The sequence below is a fragment of the Labrus mixtus genome, chromosome 6 (assembly GCF_963584025.1).
Source record: "Labrus mixtus chromosome 6, fLabMix1.1, whole genome shotgun sequence".
In the NCBI taxonomy this organism is placed as follows: domain Eukaryota; kingdom Metazoa; phylum Chordata; class Actinopteri; order Labriformes; family Labridae; genus Labrus; species Labrus mixtus.
Window position 1 is genome coordinate 3,840,323 of NC_083617.1, and position 22,935 is coordinate 3,863,257.

The 22,935-nt window shown below is 43.3% G+C and overlaps 1 protein-coding gene across 13 annotated transcripts in view; it reads right to left on the reverse strand.

Moving 5' to 3' along the window:
* Nucleotides 1–22,935, reverse strand: part of LOC132975171 (neurexin-1a) — a 343,741-nt gene that overhangs the window by 186,427 nt on the left and 134,379 nt on the right. For all 13 annotated transcript variants that reach the window (XM_061039539.1, XM_061039533.1, XM_061039528.1 and 10 more), the window contains 2 exons: nucleotides 16,617–17,000; nucleotides 2,029–2,232 (listed from right to left, as the gene is read on the reverse strand). In XM_061039539.1, the coding sequence (XP_060895522.1) occupies nucleotides 2,029–2,232; nucleotides 16,617–17,000 (588 nt within the window). The remainder of the gene's footprint in view (nucleotides 1–2,028; nucleotides 2,233–16,616; nucleotides 17,001–22,935) is intronic.

Consider the following 22,935-nt stretch of genomic DNA (forward strand, 5'->3'; position numbering starts at 1 on the left):
TGATCAAAATCTCTATTATGTTTTAGCATCAAGCTAACGATTTAAGTACATCCTGGTCTGTCTGAGAAAAACTCTCAGTATGATCTAAAGGACCTCGCATTGAAGTGTTTTAAGTTTTAGCATTGCAACTCCAAATTCAAGTTCAATATCTAAATCCTAAAAGTCTGTTGAAATGATTGATAGACTTTTTGTAGCTGAAGCTTTATTTTTTAACTAAAGCTGCTTCCATGAGAGCCAAACTAAACTGCACAAATGATTGGCTGCCAATGATTTGCGCTAGTAAGAGTTCTCCTGCGATTTTTCTCGATTAAAAACAAGAAATTACCAAATATCGAGTGTCTAGGACATCTATATTTAGCGACATAGAAACTGGTATCAATGTTTGATTTCTACTAGTTTTGTACCAACTGTGCAATCTGTTGAAAACTGGATAATATTTATACATCAAACGTGCAACATCTACGCTGTTAATCCATCAGTGTATATTCATATTTGTAAATATTGTTTATATTCTCAATTACCTGCGCTTGAACATAGATTATTACTTAATAATACTTTATTATTGCTTTCACTTGGTACTTATGCTTATTATTTTGTTATTACTATTTTTATTTTTATTGTGAACTTATCTGTACTTCCTACTGATTTTTGGAGTCATGAGCAACTGTAGCAAATAAATTTCCCTCTGGGATGAATAAAGTATTTCTGATTCTGATTCTGATTGTAGTTGAAGCTTTAGTCGTCAATAAAATCACAAATCTTCTAGCTGATAGCAAAGGCACACATTCTGCCACTACGTCTGTCTCCTCTCTACCTCTCTGTTTCCTAAAGCTGAGCTAACGTCATGCTCTTTGAACAGCGACCCCGATTTAACCCCCCCCCCCCCCCCCCCCCCCTCCTCGGCCCTGCCTGTCGTGTGTTGTCAACCGCAGCAGAAAAAGTGGTCGCAAACAGCCAGAGACCAACACCAGCCTAAAAGCCTCACAGGGAATGCTCTGCTTCATGAAGGAGGGACGGAGAGAGAGAGAGAGAGGGTTTTTAAAAAAAATCTCTTCAATGTGTGTTCAAAGACGATCCAGAAGGAGACTAAACAGGATGACCTTTCAGTGTCATCAAAAGGGGCTTTTCTTTATGTTGTCATGATGATCGGACTCGTCGGGGCCTGTCGGTGTGTGTGTGTGTGTCGCTGCTGTCGTCTTCTGGTGGGGACGGATGCATCCTCGTGTTTTGGAACAGACCGTCTACTTTGTATGCATCGCTAAACGACTCCGCTTAGGGAGCCCATTTCTGTTTAGCCAGTGGAAAGGAGAAAATAGATGGCTATCATTTGTGCGGCATTGCTCTGTCTGGGAGATATCAAACTTTTTTTTTTCACAGGCATCATTGCATCCTTTTTTTTTCTCCAGAGCAAATACGCACACATACACAAACACACGGCGTCTTTCATTATGTTCCTCAATTTTCTTTTTTTTTTTCCGCTGTGGGCGCAGGTGGGGGAAAATGTCTTTTCCACTCAAATGTGAGAAACAGTTGCAGATTTATGTTGCAATTCCTGAATTCATCCTGCAATGATTCAGCCGCACGGGAGAGCAAATGATTAAGAAAATGTGTGTGCATGTCTGAATCATATCTCTGCGGTCGACCACGAGCTGAGAGGACTTGTGATAATCGCAAATAGAGGCATTATTAGCGTCCTCGTGTGAATTCCAAACGGACGTATTTGAAATAAAAGTGCACGAGGAGAGAGTGCAGCAGCATGTGCCATGCGAGGAGCCATGTTGTTTTGAGAAATACACATGTTGTACAGATGTTGAGAAATGTGCAGCGAGCATTCCCTGCTGGGCAACAGCAGCTGTGTGCTCAACTGGCAGTGAGCGCAGAGCCGCAGACTCTTTTCATTGAAAGTCTTTTACTCCTTCTATTCAAAATATGCTGTCTGTGTGTGTGTGTGTGTGTGTGTGTGTGTGTGTGTGTGTGTGTGTGCGCGCTGTCTTTGCCGCTGCAGTCTTGGTATGTCCGAGGCGTTACCTAAGTTGACAGTGAGGCGGACGCGGCCGCTCTCCAGCTCCAGACGCAGGGTGTCGGCAGAGTCCCGGGACGTGGTGGCTATCAGGATGCCGTAGGCTCGCTGGGAGCGGAAGCGCAGGGACACGTCCTCGGCCTCCGTGTGCATCACCACGGGCAGCTGCACCTTCATGAACTTGCTGCCGTCGTAGCTGAGCACGGTCGCCTCTGCAAAGAGAGAGAATGAGCAGGGGGAAAAAAAACGAGATGAGCAATCGAGGGAAAATAGATTGGAGCAGATTTATGGGAGAGCCGTGGCTGACGGGGGCTGCCATCTCCGTTTTTAAAAGATCTTCTATTAGTGAGAAGGCTTTATTGTTGTGACTTCAATCTTGTTAAAGGAGATGCATGAGAGGAAAGATATTAAAAGTGTATTTGGAAATCAGCAGACATGAACTGAGACTGTATGATGAATGCACTGAGCGAGCCTTGCTGTCTGGCTCATCATCCGCTCCATTCATAGAAGAAAATGCTCCAAAAAAAAAAATCTGTGTTGAAAATACACTCTGAGAACACACAGTTACAGAAACAGCTCGTCAGACAATTTCTGCCATGCCCACACGGGGTGATTGATTGACATCTCTCACATCTCTGCACACAACAACGGCACAAGTGACAATCAGCAGAGAGCGCCGCCCCTGAACGAGTTGTGTTTGTGTCGTCTGAGTCAAAATCAGAAACCACTCCGTCTGAAAAAGTGTTCATTTTGAAATGGTCACTCAAATGCAACGTCATCTCAGAAGCCAATATTTGTTCTCTTGGCTAAAAAAACAATCACCGCAGCCTGCACTGAACTCCTTCATCAAACAGGTTGAAACACATTTGTTAAGGTTAGCAAGAAGATCATTTGGCATTAAACAACCTGAGCTGTCTCAAACCTTTTAATAAGAGACTTCCAAACTGTCCTGAGCCTCCTCTCTACGCTGACTTTGAGCTCTGACCCTCTTTGCAGGAGATTTAGATCACCTCCGGCTAAATCCAACAAGAGGGAACTTTTCTTTTATCACTCAAAATGTCACAGAACAAACGTTGAATAATGACCCGTATGAAGAATTCTCCTCTTCACAGCTGATGTTTGAAGATGGTTTTAAGGACGATTCACTTTCTCCTTTTATTCTCTTGTAGTACTCGGTCTCGCCCTGCCTTGGTCTTGATCTTGACTCGGCCTTGATCCCGAAATGTCTTGGTCTTGTCTTGGTTTCTGACTAATCTGGTCTCTAATGTCTTGGTCTCGGTTAGTGTGGTAAACGGTATGATACCGTTTAAAACAAATCAACTGACATCATGCATTTCTTGCTCATTGTCATTTCTCAATTTTTTCTGTCATTGCAGACGAATAAATGGCAGAAAATGCTCGGTAACGAGAGTTGACATTTTGCTGTATTCGTCCCCACACTTAGTTCACAATAAATACTAATCGTGAACACACGTTCCTCCACTGTGTGTCTTCATTCTGTTCATGTAAGAACAGTAAATACCTCACAAATCTGCCTGTTAAAATAATCATTAAATACATCAAATTATGCACAATTGTAACAACAGTGCTAACATTGTAGGGTTGACAAAGAGGATCTATTCAAGGTGTAGTATGTAACATTTTTACACTAAAATATTGGCTGGGGGAAACACACCCACTGCCCACCAGGAACGTCCAGAGTCTACCAAAACATGAAAATCCAGTCAGAGGACAGGCTCTCTGCAGACACCGTCACCACACATGTTCAGAGGACCATAAGTGACGATTGAGCAGCATTACTTTTGTAGAAGTCTGTCTACTGAGTCCACCTTTAAATCATAAACTAGACAAAAAACAGAGGCAGCTGCATTCCTCAAAGATGTGCTTTGCAGGTTTGTTGGAGAAGTCTACTGCATCTCACTGACACACCAAGTCTTTCTGACTCATGATGAGTCTAACAATCGAGCAAAAAAAAAAAAAACAACCCCAAAAATCAATGAGTCAATTGTAAACACACTGAGGGAGTGACTCCTAAAACAACTTGTTCACAGATATGTCATCCATGAGCAGTGTGTGAAGACTTGCCACAAGCCTGGCATCATATTACAGCGTGCTCTACAGCTGACAGCCACCCAAACCCTAAACCCCCCCCACCCCCCTCCTAAGTCTGAGTCCTGTCTTCTCCGTGCCAATTTATATGTAGGTGGTGGAGGCCTCCATCAGTGAAAGCACAGTCCATGCAAGGATAGTAGTGAAGAGAAAATACAAACAGTGCATCCTGAGAAACAGATCCAAAGAAGGTTTAAAGGAAACTCCATCAAAAACAAACTAACAGGTTTTCCTGGAGAACAAATGTCAGCCTTGTATCCACAATTTCCGCACCTGCGATATAACACTGACAAACTACAAAAAGGACAAATTGATATTGACTAACGGGAGAAAAAATAAACAGCGACAGAAAACATAATAGTCTGCGGACCTTGAATATTGAGCTTCTGCTCAGGGTGACTGCATTTACTCAGAGCATTAGGCGGTCGTCTGGAGAAATGCAGGGGGAGATTGTTCAACGCCGGCAGGAGGTTGTAACAGCATTTCCGGTAGTGTAACTAAACCATAACCCAATAAGAAAGCCATTACCGCGGCTGCAGCGCCGAGACAGATAGAAGCCGAGGCGGACGGACGGAGGGGGAGATGGAGAGCGAGGGGGTGGGGGGGGGGGCCGACAGGGTACTAAATGTACACACACAACAACCACCACCACCACCACCACCACCACCACCACCACCTCATGGCCACACAGAGCCAATGTCACATCCATTCCCCCCGGGATGCCTCCGTCACATTCCTCAACCCAAATCCAATTTCTCCACGCCCTCCTGGGGTATACGCTGTAGATGACAGGGGCGTGTGACAAACGAGTTCTCGCTGCTAAACTGTCTGCTTCCTGCCAGGCAGCTAAAGCAAAGAGCTGCGTTTAGAAACTGTTAGCAGATGCCAGGAGAAAAAAAAAACAAAACGGAGCAACTGTTCAAATTCTGCTAATACTTGAAAAAGTGTTTGTCACTGTAATATTTTGACACAGTGGAACTTGGAGCCAATGAGAGCATTTCTCTTGTGTGTGTGACTTATTCTCTATTAGCTATCTTTGCTTCATGCTGTCGACAAACACTGGTGTTTATCAGGTCTATGTTTCCCGCTGGGCTGATGGGACAATAAAATCATTACTACCAAACCCTGTGACAGTGTGAGTGCTGGACTGTATATAATCCCTGTTATATAGCATGGTATGAAACAGGATCTGTGCTAACGGGAAAAAGGAAAAAACACTTTGTCTTCAACACGTATAGCACAGTGTAAACACTGATTCATTAAACCCTCTGGAAATCTTTCTTTAAATAGTAAAAATGCAAACATGACATCCATGTTTTTGCTGTTTCGACCGTTTCTCCAGACTGTGTAGGCGTGTCAGATCAGATTTTGATTGACATCTGTCAGCATCCACAAACAAGAAATGACGCATCAGACAGTAACAGTAGCCCACGTTTGGGTTGTTTGAGTCAGACCCCTCAGTCTTAAAATTAGTGCTGTCAATCCATCAAAAACATTCATCTTTTAGGTTAAAGGCTTTATATGCGATTTTTTGATCCAGCAGATCTTTTCTCTAGTCCCTCAATTAAACAACTTTGATACACGAGGGGAGGAGCCAGCCGACCGTCCATCCCGCATAAGAAACAAAGTGAAGATAGGACTCTGAAAACTCTGAAAACATCACAGACAGTGGGACTCGGGTGTTACACCCATTGTAGACAGTCATGACTCACAGAGTTATTTTCAGAGGATATACTTGATTTATATTATATTTAAGTGTGAAAAATCACATATAAAGACTTTAAGGTTTTGTAAAACCCCTCTCCTGATCTGTGCATCATCATGCTACATGAATCACACAACTAGGACCGCCCAAAGAAATGGCTGGACCCCTGAAAGGCCCTCTACAGATGCCAGTTAATCATATCAATGCGTGTGTATTGGATCGGTAGCGTTAGCACTAGCCTCCTTGCTAACATTCAAATCCTCAACCTGGATTGGAACAACTTTTGGTGCTGACTGAAAAAAGTTGTAAACAAGTTGTTGTTGTTGCCTTGGTGTCAAACGCCATCCTTATTTTTGTGCAGGTCCTAGCATGGGTATACAAAGTCCGACATTACTGGTTCAAGGGGTCTGCCAATGGTGTTAACAGCACAAAACTAAATGGTTAACAATTTTAAGAAAGGGAGGATAAGGGGGGGTTGTTACATTTTGAAATATGCAACTAGAAACCAAATGTGTATTTTTTGTCTTCGGTGTAAAAACAGCATTGTTTTATCACGCTTGAATTTAGGATGGATTACGTTTTTGCTAACCACCATGGGACCCTCATGCAGCTAAGCCCCAGAAAGCTCCTCCCTGTTTTACCCCCTTATGGGCGGCCTCGCATACAACCAATGAAATCCATTTGTTGTGTGATTCAGAAGTACAAGTTCATCATTCAAGACAAAAAACTGTCTGATGGGTCAATAAACTCAGAGCTAACACAGATAAGGTGAACAAACGGTCCAGGTGATGTTGTCCCCTATATCAGCACTCGTGGAATCTCTCTTGTCCAATCATGTTTGTTCATCTAGAAACAAAAAACAAACTCCTCCTAAAAAATCAAGTTGAGAGAAAAGTAATGACACGGTTTTTCCTGTGCCATAATTTTTCCTGTGAATTTTTTTCCTTTCAGATTGAGTAGATGCATCAAATCATTCACATCTTGGAGTAAATGTGTGGTTTCATGCAAGCTGTCACTTAAGCTGAGATGCAAAATAACAAGCTGTAACTAAGGAGAAAGTTCAGTTGGGATTCAATATATGAAGGATGACATGTGAAGCAATCATTACTTAATGCAAAGTGAGCACCCGTCAAAAATCCAATCCTGGCAGCCGAGTCATTTTTTAATGGCTGTCCCATGTTTAATATCAAAATAAATTGAGCAGGACTGAAGCCGCCGCAGCTTCTGTCTGTGCCAACCCCAACAGGAGGCTGTCAGTGGTGAGACAGAGCATACCAAAGTAAACCAAGCGTTCACTCTCTGTCCTCTTAAAGCACAGTACAACATTGTTTTTTTGATTTTCACAAGAAAAAAATAATAAGGTGACTGGTGGTGGTTTCACAGAAGTTACAAATAAGGTTGTGCTATACTAACAAGCAGGAGTGCTGGCAGGCAGACAGGCTCTAACTCTCCCTCAAGGAGAAAAAGGCTCTGCAGGAAGGAAGGGGCTGTCAGCTGCATGTCACAGGATTGTGATGTCCCACTGTATCAGGGCACCGGGTCCAAATCCAATTCCAAAATGTACCCAGAAAACACCTGCCAAAAGGCTTTTGGAGGATGTTTTCACGGCGCAGAGAGATATCATAAATAATTCAAAGCTGCTCATGTCTTCCTTCACCGCAGCTCCTCTTTTGAGTATCTTAGCATACACAATCCAAGAAATAGACTCACTGGCTATTAAATGTGTGAAAACAACCTGCCAGCTGAGTGGATTTTCCTGAGACATGGCGAGCATTCCCTCTCTGTGCAGAGAGAGAGGGAACAGCTTCATCGCCGGCCAACTTCACATCCACATGCTCTTGTGAACATACGGCGGCTTCATTACGAGGGGGGAGAGATAGATAGCGGACGGATCAGTGTGTCCGTGCAGAGGGACGGAATCTGCAGCTTCAGCAGGAGCTGTCAGGAAGACGGGACAGCCAAAGACGGTGCAGCGAATTAGGTTTTTTTTTTTTTTATCCCTTTGAGACTATTAAAGGAGAATTACCACTTAGTTTTAATGATTAACAAGTTAATCTTCTGTCTTTTTGTCTCTGCCGTGTTATCAAGGTCTCCTAACAAGACCTATTATACCAAGATTTTAGAGAAACAGACATCACACGCTGCGATGTAAAGCTTAAACACAGACTCATATTTTTATTATCCCCACAGAAAATCTACTCACACACTTACAGTCACACACACTTACAGTCACATTCTCCATGTTTTTTACAACCTATTTTTTTTTTTGCACACTTGTGTACATCGCTTCAGGGCATGAGGCAACCAGTTCTCCCTAATTTGCGACTATATTCCAGTGTGGTGGATGGTGACTAACACACAGTGTGCTGTCAAAGGGCATGGCTAAAATGCTTTTTTTAATGCTAAAACACAGCCGTATTCCCCTTTGAGGGCATTTCACAATTACGCAACTACATTCTGCACCTCTTGGCTTTTAGCTCCGGGCCAATGGCAAATGGCTTTATGCTCTGAAAAGCAATAAAAAAGATGCTCAAAGAACCAGTTTTTTTTCTGCAGCAGTTCTAATTTAAATAATGCTATCATGTATTCTATGCAAATTGTGTGGATGTTTGGGCAATAGTGGACTTTGTTTTGGAGCACAATATTTATCATTAGACTACTGGCAGGAACAGAAACAGTAATGCAATATTATAGATTTGCGCTTCCACATGTATTAGCTGCAGTTTGAGGACTCTTTTAAAGAACACAATGACTATTTTAAGCTTGGAAAATCCCTGCAGCGGAGAATGCAAAAGCAGGTAAACTCCCTGTGCAAAGGCCATGCATAACCAAGTTGTATGTTTACATGTCAAGCTCTTATTATTTATTTATTTAAAAAAGAGATTCATGAATATAAACATGTAAATATGCTACATTATAGCAACAGGCTAATAGCCAGTTAGCTGACCAGTAGCCCCCCTGCAGGTTGATGGTACACACATATACAAATGTACTTAGAGTCTCACAAAACACAGCTGGCACAACAGCAAGCAGAAACCAAACAACAACGTAAATCTAGACAAAGACACACATATAACAAAACTAAAGGAGGCTCTGTGATTATACTCAAAATACAGCAGGAATAAAAGTGACCATCACACTTAAAGTGCATTACGTGTTAAAGCGTCAGGAGGTATAGTAACACACCATTGCTCATCAATTTGTAACTTTTTTTAGCTATGTTGCTCGCTGTTCTCTGGAAATGTACTGTAACTGTTTTCTTTCTTTTTTTAGCTGTTTCTTTTCTACTCGCTTATTATTTGTGTTCCCTCTTCTATGCTGTGAGCTCGACGTCACTGTATAAACGAGGGAAACCCCAGTGTCTTTCAAGTTAAAATGAAGGTTTTGAATTGAATGCTAAGGTGCTGGTGTTACTGCACATAGTTAGCATACACAGATGTTTGCACTATGCACATGCTTTAGCACAGGGTCGGCATGCATACAGATTTTTTTTATGAATGCAATATTGCACCACGCATACATAGATGTACTAATGTATGCACTACAGGGGTTATGCTCACACATCTGGCTTGTTCTGAGCCGTACCTTTTGGAAGTGTCAGTCAGAAGCTGGAGCGCTCCCTGACTGACAGACTGAATGTGGTGTACAGTGAGCATCATACTCCATCGATCTGTATATTGATCCCGCAGCATTCATTTTAATTCATCACAGATGTGTGTAGCAAAACATCCCCCTGCTGCTGCTGCTGCTGTCCATGTGAAATAATGCAGGTGCTGTCAGTGTTAGAGTCAAGCATGTCATATCTCATTAGGTAATGCGTGCATGTTCTGCAGCAACACCTATTACACCATCTGGGAGGCTGCCTTAGCCTCCCTCTGCAAGACTAATATTTGGGCTAATTAGCAACTGGAGGAACAATGAAGGAGAAGACATTTGGGAAGCAAGGGGGGGGGAAAATTGCTTTGTCTGCTTAATTAAAATCTCTCAAAATAGGGCGAATGTGCTCTGTGGTTCTACTCCGAAGCTCCACCTCCTGTTCCTTGCACTCGTCGTCGTCGTCGTCCTCCTCCTCCGCCTCCGCCGCCGCCATATGCAGTAGCTGTATTTTGCCACCGGGTGGTACACCATGCATGGATAAGTGAGAGCTGGGGTAATTCTTTTGACAGCTCCTCGGCCTGCTGGTGCCTGCTCAATCCTACCAGCGCTGAGGCAATCTGGAGCCATCAAAACAGCTGGCAGCGCGCCAGGACCCGTCCTCCCGTTTCCACTGCGCCCACTCTCTCTCTCTCTCTCTCTTGCTGATGCCAGTCTCGGAGACAGGCAGGAAACAAGAGGGTTGGACTGTGGAGACGCCAGAAAACGCTTTGAGTGTTAGGATGGAGGAGAGAGAGGCTGACGATTGCAGAGACCTTTGTAACACACAGCCTGTGATGTTGTTTCAAACGGCATGAGCTGTTTGTTTTCTCTGCTTTTTGTTTCCGCACGGGGTCAGAGTGGATTAAATCTTTTTTTTGAATCCAAGAGCACTCTCCGCATAAGTAATTATCTTACTGAAGTGAGACAATCTGTATCCCATGCCCACCACTCCACCTCCCTCATCCACCATGCCCTAATTCCTGTCAACTCATTAGCTGGAATGGAAGGGCACATGTGGAGAATCGGAGCGCTGCAGAGCCAAGCCTAAGTGACACATTTATCAGACATGGATGGATCCAAGTTTTCCTTTTTCCGTCTTTCCTGCAGCTTCTGAAATAAAATATTCACTCTGTCGTATAGTAAAAACTACATCACTGAAATTACGAGACATCCATAACTGAATTAGCATATAGCAGCAAACAAGTCCATGCTATTGTATCATTCTGCCTCCTCAGGACTCAGCAGATTTCTGTCAGCGTCCAGCCCTCATCATTTGCATCACAGCCCGACGGATTCCACATCCCAATGGCAGGATATTTAGGCAACACCATTTTATGAGTCGCCCTGACTCGAGCAGGGAGGAGAGGCACGAGCGCATGTAGGGATGACACATGTGCCTGCGTGGGAGGTGTTACATTTCTACCATAGTTCATTTCTTTCCCCTTATGAGAGAAACCTGTTCCTGCTGTCGCTCTCTGCGCGGATGCATCACGCTGCGATAACAGTGTGGCACGCCTTGGCCCTTTTTTTTTTTTTTTTTTGACATTTGCCTTGATTATGCATATGTTAAATCTCTGGCTCGTTTGCTGCTGCAGCTCATTAGAGATATTGTATTGATAACCTCGGTAGTAAAAAAAGAAAGCACATTTAAGTTTAAGAAATTAAAATCTAGGAATTTAATTTGGTGCGTTTTTGGCGCCCACCGAAGGGTCTCTGCATTGTTGTAAAACACAAAGTGCTGTAACGCTTGCCTCTTGACACCGTGCATCTGTTGACAAACAGATGGTGCGATGACGCCAAAGACGACATCGATTGGCAAGGTACAGATACCTGTGGCTGCATCGGAGAGGGTTGTTTACTTTATGATAGTTGAGATACGTTTGTAAGCTGACTTTAAGATTGACAAGGAAAAAGAAGACTTTTTTTCCCATTAGATGGATTGTGTGCAAGCTTGAGACATGACTTAAGTTAGATGACTTTCTGCATCCTGTGAAGCTGCTAAACATGAGACAACGATGACACGGATAGCGATACAGCTTAACATTACATCACAATCTGTTCTGAATAATATCATGCTTGGTCACTCTCTCTGTTTCTCGTCTTAGCTTCATCCATCACTCCATCTTCCTCTTAGCCTCAGCTGTTGTATCAAACCGTTCAGAGACCACCTTAGCCCGCTGGCAAAGTTACATAGTGCAGTAAACAGGCGGTCGTGCCGCAGTGTTGACATGGGATTGACGCCATTTTCCCTACTGAGAGTATTTGTTCCATTAGATTGATCTTGAAGCTACTAACTTATTTGTGAAAAGTTACACACTGTCGCTTTAAGGGTAAATTGTAAACATAACATGATTGGTTTCGATACTGTATGATATTTATTATACAGCAGTTTTAAATAGAATAGTCAGTTACACTGATGCACTTGTCTTTGATTCATTCATCAATACAAATTAAACATGCCATTAAACCACTCGTCTATTATTGGAGCCTCAAAGACTCTTTTCACTACACCCAAATCCTCCGCCAGTAATAAACGTTAATATTCCAAATCTCTTTAGAAAACGAACTATACATCCAACATGTTTATTCACTGACTGATTATGTAAATAAGCCTCACATTTTCAATTTCAGCCAGATAGTAATTGCCTCAGTGCAGACCATATTAGCAAGTGAAGGATTTGAAGGCTTCCTCGCACAGCTGGTGGTTGTTGTTATTGTCGTTTTAATCCGGCTAGATTTCAATCAAAGGGGTCAAAGAGCAAAAGAGCAATCGTCCGGTCAAGAAGAGCAGCAAGCCAAGCCTGAGCAGGGGAGGAAAGTGGAAACGTGCTGAGCTTTGCTTTAGCTTCCACAGATATAACCTTATAGGATCACTTCCAGGGGTGTGTCAAGACTTTACTGAGTCGAGGGGCCCTGATTTATGCAGGGGTGGCCAGGAGACACAAGATAGTGGCAACCTAAATATCTTCTTAACTTGATTCTTAAATGATACAAAAGGAAGATCTATGTTCAAAGTTACAATTTTAAGTACTTTAAAGGTCCCATATTCTGCTTTTTCTGGTTTTATATGCTCTTTAGTGTGTTTTCCAAGTGTCCTGTGCATGTTTAGGTACATCTATGTGCAAAAATTCAAAGTCTGCAGAAACGCAGCTTCTCCTACCTCCTCCTGTTAGCTGTAGCATTAGCTGCATGTAACGCTCAGTTCTAGCCCCCCTCGATAAAAATTTGTCAGTCCGACGTCATTGTCAGTGTGAGATCACTGATCTAAGCCCATTGGCTCGTTGTAGCAAGCCCTGCAGCTCATGTTGCACGCCCGTTAACTTCTGTAGCACGCCCACGATATGCCGCAGCCTGCGGTAGCACAGTAGTGCTAAGGTGCTAATGTTTATGCTCCACTCGGACGGAGCCAATGGCTGCATTCCCAATATGGTAAAAGAGGCGGGACATTTCCGAGAACCGTGCTGAGCAACTGACCAATAACGACAGAGCGGATCGGCAGACCAATCAGAGCAGACTTGGCCCACGTGGGGTCTAACAGTGTGGGCTCAACAGAGTGTAGCTGACGGACTCAGAGCGTAGAGGGAGCAAGGAGGAGCAGTACATGAAAACAGACACTTTTTTCTGACTTTAGCTATTCTGAACGCACAAAAGTAGGAACATAGATTAAATATACGAACTCCAAAAAGGGCAGAATATGGGCTCTTTAAATCAGGGGTGAGAGATAACAAAGAGCGAAAACCTCAAGTAGAGTTATCCCTGACATTCATCACAAGAATCAGATTTTTTTTTTTCATTTTCCAAACAGCCCTGTAACTGTATAGATGTAACAATTACAGTGAACAATTGTATTTATATCACATCATTGCATGCCAACTTCACAGCATCGGGACCTAAATGTGACGGAAAAAAAACCCTATAGAAAAGATGATTTTTTGGCATATCACTCTATAGCATATCCTACACAACAGATGTGACATAACGGAGAGAAACATGAAAGAAATGAAAAGACAAAGCAGACCAGAAAAACAGACTCGACCATAATGAAGAGGCGTCGAGTGAATTTCATGTTTGTGAGTGACAGAATAAAGTAAAACCAGTCACGATAGCTCATGATACTGAAGTAGATTCAGAGCAGCAGGATGTTCTGAAACAGATTTACTGTACACAACGGAACAAAGTTCACGTGCATTGTTTTCAGTGTAGCAGTTTTATTATTATATTATGAGTGAAATATTCCCTCAAGCATCACGTTAGGCTCAGTAAGCTCTGCAGAAACAGCAGTGGAAATATCTGACAGTGGGCTACTTCCTACTTTCATATTGCGGGTACATTTCAGAGCCTGCACTGTCTCAATTTACTAAGAAGTTGAATAAGTGTGCAAATTTGTCCTGTGCATGTTTAGGCACATCTATGTGCAAAAATTCAAAGTCCGTGGAAACGCGGCTTCTCCTACGTCCTCCTGTTAGCTGTAGCATTAGCTGCATGTAACGCTCGGTTCTAGCCCCCCTTGAAAAAAATGTGCCAGTGTGACGTCTTGTCAGTGTGAGATCACTGATCTAAGCCCATTGGCTCGTTGTGGTAAGCCCAGCAGCTCATGTTGCACGCCCGTTAACTTCTGTAGCACGCCCACGATATGCCATAGCCTGCGGTAGCACAGTAGTGCTAACGTGCTAATGTTTTTGCTACCCTCGGAGCCAAAGTGGCTGCATTCCCAATATGGTAAAAGGGGCGTGACATTTCTGAGAACCCTGCTGAGCAGCTGACCAACAGGCCGACCAATCAGATCAGACTTGGCACACGTGGGGACTCTGAACGTGGGCACTTCAGAGCCTTAGAGAGAGTCAGAAGCGAGCTGGTGCATGGAGCGGCAGTACATGAAAACAGACACTTTTTTCGAACTTTAGCTATTGTGAACGTACTTTAGTAGGTACATAGATTAAATATATGAACCCCAAAAAGGGCATAATATGGGCTCTTTAAACTACTTAAAAACCTGATCAAAACCAAGATATTCAAGTCCATGTACACACACTTATTGAGGCCTCAATAGAAGATTTTGTTCTTTTTATTTCAATATAAACTCCTACCAAAACTGCTGTTGTCCATGTTGTTTGGCGACTGCATGGAGCTATCAGGGTTCACTTTCTGACACTCACTTCTGCTTTGTCTCTTCTGCAAGGAGAAGACGGGGATAAGTATTCTGCACCAGCTCTGGTCATGAGCGAGTGGTTTGATGAGCCAAATGGTTAGCAGAAGACAGCCAATTTACAGACTGGTGTGCATGGTGGACGTGACCAGCGGCGTCTCACAGTGGTGCATCAGTCACCTGCCAATCAACACGCTCCTAACATCAGTCAATCAACAGTGCGTGTTCCCTGACTCATTCTGTCTGCCTCTCTCTCCGCGGCTGCCTGTCTCCACATGCAGACTTTCTTTGATGTTTTGTACTACTTTCTATTTAAGAGGAGCTGTTGTTCAGCCATCAGCCTAGTTAAAAAGACCCCCCCTCCAAACTTCTTTGTGATGATACTGTTCAGCCCAAACTATGAAGGAAGGTTCAGAAAAAGCACAACTGGTTGGGTGTAAATAATTTAAATCATTCTTTTTCTCATTTGCTTTGATGTAAATTACGATCATGAGATGATTCCTTTGCTACCTGAAGAAAAAAGCAAAGCACTGTGTAGCTCGGTTTATCATCCGATCGGATTTCTAGCAAGCTTTAGTTGTATGCATGTTCAGAACGGATGCATCAGCCATGATTCATCACAGAACCACTGTTTGCATTAAAGCGCAGATAGCAGTCCAGCACATATTGTCTGTAACTTCTATGGGTTGACGCTGAATAGTCGAATCTTCGACTTTTTGTACTCAAGAGTCTCATTCGGCTTCCAATCTCAAAGTCAAACACAAGGATAATTATTGTACTGCTGTGCTACTGTAGGATTCATGGGGGTGCTCGATGTCTTATTTGACATAGATTTGGCTGAAATTAAACTTTCTTGTGAGCTCAAGAAATGTTCTTGTCAGCTCCAGTTAGTTTCTGGTGTGCATCAGAAACTTAAAGGGATACTTCACACATTTGCATTAAGCTTTGTATCGTTAGAAACCTGGTAGTATTTTTGAATGGTCGTCATCTTTGTATTTCTAAGTCTGAAAAGGAGCTTCCAGTGACACAAAAAACTGGAAGCTGTTGCGGTTCTGGAAGAAATCTTCGAATCAGTTGAGGAAATGGCCTTATGTGTTGAAGTAAATATGTCTGTAAATGTTTATATTACTATATTTCTACTGCTATATTGTATATTTTGGAGAAACTATAATGATCGAGAGTGGCCTGTGCTGTGCATTCTGGGATTTGGTGTCCAAAAAGACACTTTCTGCCTTTTCTCGGCCAAGAAGGCACCAACTTCAAACTTTATTTCACATTTCTACTTCATATATGACCCAATGTCAATACAGATTCATGTTTCAACGGGTGAAGTATCCCTTTAAGCCAATTTCACACATGCACTCCTGAACATTTCTAGAAAGTTTCAGCTAGACTCCCTAAAAATCTTCCAAACTTGCTTGTTCACACATGCAACTCACAGCGCGAGAATATCCAATGTCTGATGGTCGGATATCAACCCCACCTGCAGTTGAACATTATCACAATAGCGACAAAAGAATGGAGAACAACAAAATGTCTAACAGAAAACATTATCCAGCAGTTCATTAAGTCTGCAGAGATCGCACTGGTCAAGAATATACAGTTTATGGTCGTGGGCTAGTGACAGGATATTAACATCACCAGCCTCTCGCTCACTCGCTCTCCTACCATGTTCACACATCAGCCCAACTTTATGCGAAAAATGTACTAGGGGTCTGGCAAAAAAAAGTCTTGGTAATGCCAGAGTGAAAACATGTCCATGCAGCTTGTGAAAGCACTAATATTTATTTTAATTTGCAGTCCATGTCCCTTTAGGGGCTCTGTAAAAGGCAATCTTGACTTGGATGACCTTCATTTCTTTTCCAAACACTGCAAGCTACACCAAGAGCCCAGAAGTCCTTTTATCATTGTTAGGGAATAGCTGATTTGTAGATAGACCAGACAGAAATGGAATGCGTCCAAACAGCAAAGACAAAGTGAGAGCACAACTTAAGTCCTACCTCTTTCACAGGAGCGTCCCAGATACCCGGTCCCAGAGCAGTCACACACGTAGCGGTTCCAGCCCTCCCTGCAGACCCCGTTGTTCTGGCACGGGTTGCTCAAACACTGTTTTGGCGGCTCCTTGGAGCAGGAGGGCTTGACCCCCGTGGCCTTCTGGATCTCGGCCAGGCGCCGCACGTCTTTGCTCTGCCCGTCGATGAAGAGGTCGCGGATGCAGCCCACGTAGCCGTAGTTGAGGAGCGCCGTCCACACCTCGGTGGGGAACACCAGCCCCAGTTTGTTCTCGGGCAGACCCCCGAGGTACAGGTTGTCATCCAGGTCCAGGATCTCACTCTCTCCTGGGGCGGTGTAGGCGGTGCGCAGGGTGTTGATGGAGATGGTACCTAAGGAATAAGACACAGTGGGATGTGATTATTTTCATTTCCAACAACTTTAAAAGGTTATCCACTGCAAGGAGAGAACACCTTACTGGTGTTGGATGCCAAAACACTCGGTAACAAAACACGGCGAGAAGACCCGTTTAAAGATGGTTTGATGAAGAAATTAGCTTAATTAGTGTTATCCATCTGGACAGGGTCAGGATTTTCTTCATTTAGAATGACTGATGAGTGCTGATAGGACGCATTAATCACAGGACAGCTAGTCTATTAGTAGCCTAATCTGCGATCCCTGAGAGTATCCTCTCCATTTTCCATGGATTTCCCATAATAAATCTTCTTTATCTATAAAGCAGTGGTCATAAAATAGAAAGGAGAGGGAAAAAGAAAAATCGTTCCTTCCCTATATCATTTCAACCAAACAGACCAAGTATAAAAAAAAGAGAAAATCATAGCCATCTTTTAGAGCTTGATTAACGGACTGCAGGCTGTTTTTTTTTTCCCCCCCCTGTCCCCCCCCCCCCTTCTGTTTGCTTCTCCGACACATAAACCTGCGCTGGGAGTTTGTGTGTTTTCCCCACCATGATTTATCGCCCTCATTCACGTTTAATTCTCGATCTGGAGCACCGTAAACAACAGCGGACATGACCGGACTGTAAAGCATCAGAAAAGGGAAGGGCCTTACTGTGGGGTTCAGACAGACTGGGTGATTAATTTGTATATGGATCTGTTACTCTCTGTGCAGGAGCCACTGTGGATCTTTAATTAATGACGGCTGCCTCCACTGCCCACAACCCTCGTCCGGTAATCTATACACCCCCGCTGCTGAGGATCCGCGCATGCACGGCCGGAGAGAGCCCGGGGAGAGTGGCAGAGAAATAGTCGCCCCCAAAAGACGCTCAAAAAATAAAATTGCCATAAAGTCACAATTTGCATTTTGAGTGGCAGATGCAGATATGAAGGAGCTATTAGCTGATTTCCTCGGGCTTAATGTCAGAGTCCTAACTGCTCTCATGTTGAAGGAAGAGCACAGCTTTAAACTTATTTTTTTCCAGGCAAATTGTTTATGTTGGGAAAATAAGCCTGGAGCCACACATTGAATTTTCAGCAGTGCTGCCTGGCAACATTTTAGAGACACATTAAACATTAAATGAGGCCTTTCACGTTTCATTACAGCTCCTATTAGCATGCATGAATATACATATCACGATTAATTATACGTGGGATAAATATCTGTAGGTCTTTTTTTCCTAATTAAGGCAGAAAGTCATTGTGTTTTTCTTTGCTTTTTCTGTCTGTTTTCAGATTCAAATCACTCCACGGGCTAATAATAGTCTTGGGTATGTTCTTAACAGCCAAGGTGAGCCAGCCTTCTCGCCAAAAGTGCTTGAGAGAGAGACAGCTAAGGACCGAGTGCACAATGATTAACCTGGTCCCACTAACATGTTCCAGTTCCTTTTCCCAGGGTCTTGACCCCCAGGCATCTGTTCCAGCACTTTTCCTGCCCGTCACCCCGACTGCCCCCGCTGCTCCCTCCAGCCGCAGCTGCCGTGACTTCCAAGCTTTGCACACTTTGGCAAGGGCCACCCGTCACGCAGCCAGAACAGCTCCCTTCAGGTTACAACTAACGAGCTCACTACATCAAACTCATTAGCGGGGGAAAGTTTTCTCGAATATATATCGCAGGTGCCCGGCTGGAGGAAGAGCATCAGTGTATAGAAGTATATCGGCTGCACTGAAACACGTCGGATCTAGAAGAAGCTGTATTGATTTTTAATTACAAATCATGTTTAAGTAGTCCTGAAACCCTAAGAAACCATAATTTTGTCTCCGTTTTGGCTGACCCTGCAGACAAAGCGGTTTATCTCATCGGTTTGCTGATCCTCTCCTGCACATCCTCATGTCGTATTGTCCAAAAAAACCAACAATGGTCAATGGCCAATATTCTCCTATGTTTCATTCTTGCAGGTGTTATATGCAACTTTTTTCTCAGAATCAGAATCAGATTTATTGTCCAGGTATGCTTACACACACAAGGAATTTAACTTCGGTGAACTGTGCTCTGTTATGTACAGGTACAACATTAAATATCAACAATAAACATAATAATAAAAAGATGAATATTTACATGACTAAACATGAAACAGTGCAGTGGTGAATAGTGAAAAAGATGCTGAAGTAACATGATGATAAGAAAAATGCAGTTATGTGGCAGATGGGTCAATTTAACATGTCAATTACAGTATTTACATAAATAAGTATGTGTATATTGATCATTTAAATTAAATAATATATATATATATACATTTATGTATATTCACAGTGGTTCACAGTTTGATCCTGCAGATGACACCGCAGCCTCTCAGACCAAAACATGACTCCCTCAGGCCCCCTTTTTGGTGCTCTACTCCTTTGTCTGAATTAGACCCGGTGGCTGCAGTGACAGGTATTAAATAACCCAAATAGTTGGGCCTCCAGCTAGAAGTCTGTTGTGCTTTTTGTAGGTCATATGGGGACGTGAGTCGCACTTCTGCCTTTTTTTTCTACGACCAGTTTAAAGCTCCTCACAGTACATTTAAGATGTACTCCAGTTGAAAACAGCAAACAAGGACAAGGGTAAAGCATGTAAGCTGTCGAAAATTGAAGTAAGTGGGAGACAAGAGAGGGGATGTCATCATCTTTCGAGCATCTGCTCAAAGTGCTCCACTCACTTGTCACAGTCCTGGAGGAAAACGGGTAAACACAGTCAAGCTATGTTAAGTCACAAGGCACTATGCAATCCCATGGGGACATGAGCCGTCACCGGGGCTAGCAGCATGAGCAGCATAACGGCACGCCCTATGTTTGGAACTGTACTCGTCGCCGAAAGGGGGAACGGGGGACGTGTGTCTGTGAACACTGCTGAGCATAAAGGAGGAGGAGAGATGGATTCAGAACAAGATGGGAACACGGAGATAAAGATGTCTGGAAAAGAAGATGAGGGAGGGGTACACGATGACTGATAAGAAAGCAGACGAGGAAAGGCAGCAGCAAGGAATATGTTGAAGAAGCAAGAACAGGATGAACAGTTTAAGAAAACCCTGTCTCCTAGAAATAAGGTCTACATCTCACAAAACATGCCTTCCTAATTATGCTATAATGAAAACGTAATTGCTGCAAGGAATATTGAACCAGACGACGTTCTTTAAGAGTAAATTAAATACTAGATTGAGGAACATAGCTGGAGGAACCTGGTGGGGTCACTTGTCCTCTCTTTTGGTCAGTGGTTAGGTGCACAGCAGTTTGAGAAAGATTGTGGTTTTGGTTGGATTTTAATAAGACCTCTAAAGTCTTCAGTCAAGCTGACTTGTCTGTAGAAACCTACCTATTAAATTTGAATACTGCTGTATGCATGATTGGATAGTGTATTGTAAGCAGGGTCCAGACTTAACCCCCGACCACTTGGCAAATGCAGGTAAGAATCTAAATTGGCAAAAAAAACTAAAACAGGGAAGTCAGGCGCTATTGGAGGGTGATGTCATCGGTACAAAACATACTTTTGAGTGTAAGACCACATTGTTTTGCATCACTCTGACCTGCAATAGTTGTATTGCCCTCCCTCTATTTGACCCTCCTGGCCCGACCTCGACTTGGTCAACCCTCCAAGTTTGTCAAACAATCTGTCAGTTGCCTTAACTGGTTGCAGCGCTGCACCGGATAAGTTGCATCAGTTGCAAACAGAGCAACTTGGTTTATTCCTACACACCGTCACTCAGCTTACTCAGGCTTTCGCGGGGTATAGTACCTCAGCTCCTCTGGGGGGATGCAGCTGCTGCCTGCCTGGCTAATGGAGCTACGACAGATAATCATTAAACTCATTCATGAATTGCTTCATTTCTTATTGGTTTACTGCATTTTTGTAATCTTATTCTTGCTCGTAACAAAAGCCGGCATTTAATCCACATTCTCTTTCAGCTGGGCCTGCTGAAACCACCTCAGCTTTGTCTTTTGTTTGGTCAGTGGCAGAAAACCTAACTTTACATTTTTGCTTTTATAGCTCCAACTTTAGACCCTGATGACCATTATGGCAGAGTCCACATTTGTCTAGTATGGCCAGATCATTATTTTTGCAACCTACCAGGCAGGTTTATGTACAGTAATTTCTTCCCCAACAATAAAAGTATTACAATTCTCCTAAAACATATTTGATACTGCTTATTTGTTATAAGTAAAACCTAATTTCTAAGACAAACGTGATAATTTCAGAAAACTACGGCCACATTCTTTCTACTTGCTCTTCTTTCTGACTGCCTGACCTGTAAGCGGTGCTCCATCATCAAAATCTCTGTAGGCAGGGGTCCAAATGACAGCTCAGATCTCGCTCACACTTTTTGCATCAGCAGCCAGGCTCAACTTGGCATGATGTCCCCCTAACCCCACTCTCACATCCCCAAAACATGTCAGACAGGGGATTACTACAATCCAGTTAGGGCGATACGGCCAAATCTCTCTATGTGATTGGATTCTCTGTAGAGAGGGAAGCTTGTGAGCGGGCTGCGGGGATGAAGGGGTGTGTTGCCTATATGCTTGTGTCTGTGCATGATGTGTCTGTGTGTGTGTGTGTGTGTGTGTGTGTGTGTGTGTGTGTGTGTGTGTATACTGGCAGGAAGTGGGATCTACAACAGAGAAATGTCTGTGTAATATCTCTGATGAGTGACCGTCGGCCCTCCAGGCCCAGAAGCCCCCACTTAAAAGCGGAGTGTCTCTTAGCGTCTCTAATGCATTGAGGTTGAGAAGATGCTGTCTGAGAGCCAGAGTCCATTTACAGGGTTTGCTTCCTGCAGGAAGAGCCGGCTGAACTAAAAGGCCTGGGATCATTATCCGCCATTGTCACGGCTGCAGGAAGTGTTCCGCATGGAGGACCCGACTGCAGATAATTACGTCTGGCTGTTGTGTTGCACTTGTGTTTTGAGTGATGTGCTTGATGGTGTGTGTGTTAATAAAACATCTGACACACACAGGAAAAAGGTGAGCGAACCATATCTTTCTTGGCTCACACTATCAGGAGGACTGCTGGATTTGTTTTTGCTCATGTTTTAAATTTACCTTCATCCTATCAAATAAAAAAAAGTGAAACGCTGGGGGTGTGTAAGTGCCTACTCGAGCCAGGCTAGCGTCATGTTGAGGGGCCTCCACTACACTTCTGTGCTACACATGTGGACTATGATTGATTGATGATGTCCACAATGTTTTTGTTTAATACAGCCCTACACTGGGGCGCTGGCTCAGCTCAGTTGATAAGAGTAGGCGCCCAATGTATAGAGGTTTAAGTCCTTGTTGCCCTGGTTACAGGTTCGACTCCCGGTCCTGACGCTGTTGGGTGCACTCCCAAGCTGTCCAATCGAATGAAGACAAAGTGACCAAGAAATTATCTTTATATGGACTGAAACTTAGAAATGGCTAAAATGGGACTAAAACTAAGAATTTTTATTTAAGACGAACTGAATCTAAAATAGCTGCCAAAATTAAAACTTGTTTCCCGTGGTAAGAAATAGAAATCACACTAGTCCCATCTAGTACAAAGGAAGTGCAAAAATTCTGATGCACCCGTTTGAGGTGCCATGCACACATCATTACTCTTTGTAAAACAATGGTGCTTTGTTCAGACCCAGAAAATCTGGTGATGCAAGAGTTTAGATTCGGGACGATTGCATACTTGCAGAATTTAATTGCCTTAAATGGTGAGCAAAAAGACAAAGCAAGCTCTGGTAAGTTGTGAAAATGCTTTGCATCTTAAAAAAAAAAAAAAAAAGAACAGGGTTTGAGAGCGCCGAGTCTGAGGCATTGAAGCCTCTTTGTTACTCTCCTCTGGGGGAATACATCACATGGACGAAACCTTTTTTATGTCCCATTGTAAGTGTTGATGCCTTCGACTTTGGGAAAAAGGAAGAAAAGTTATTCT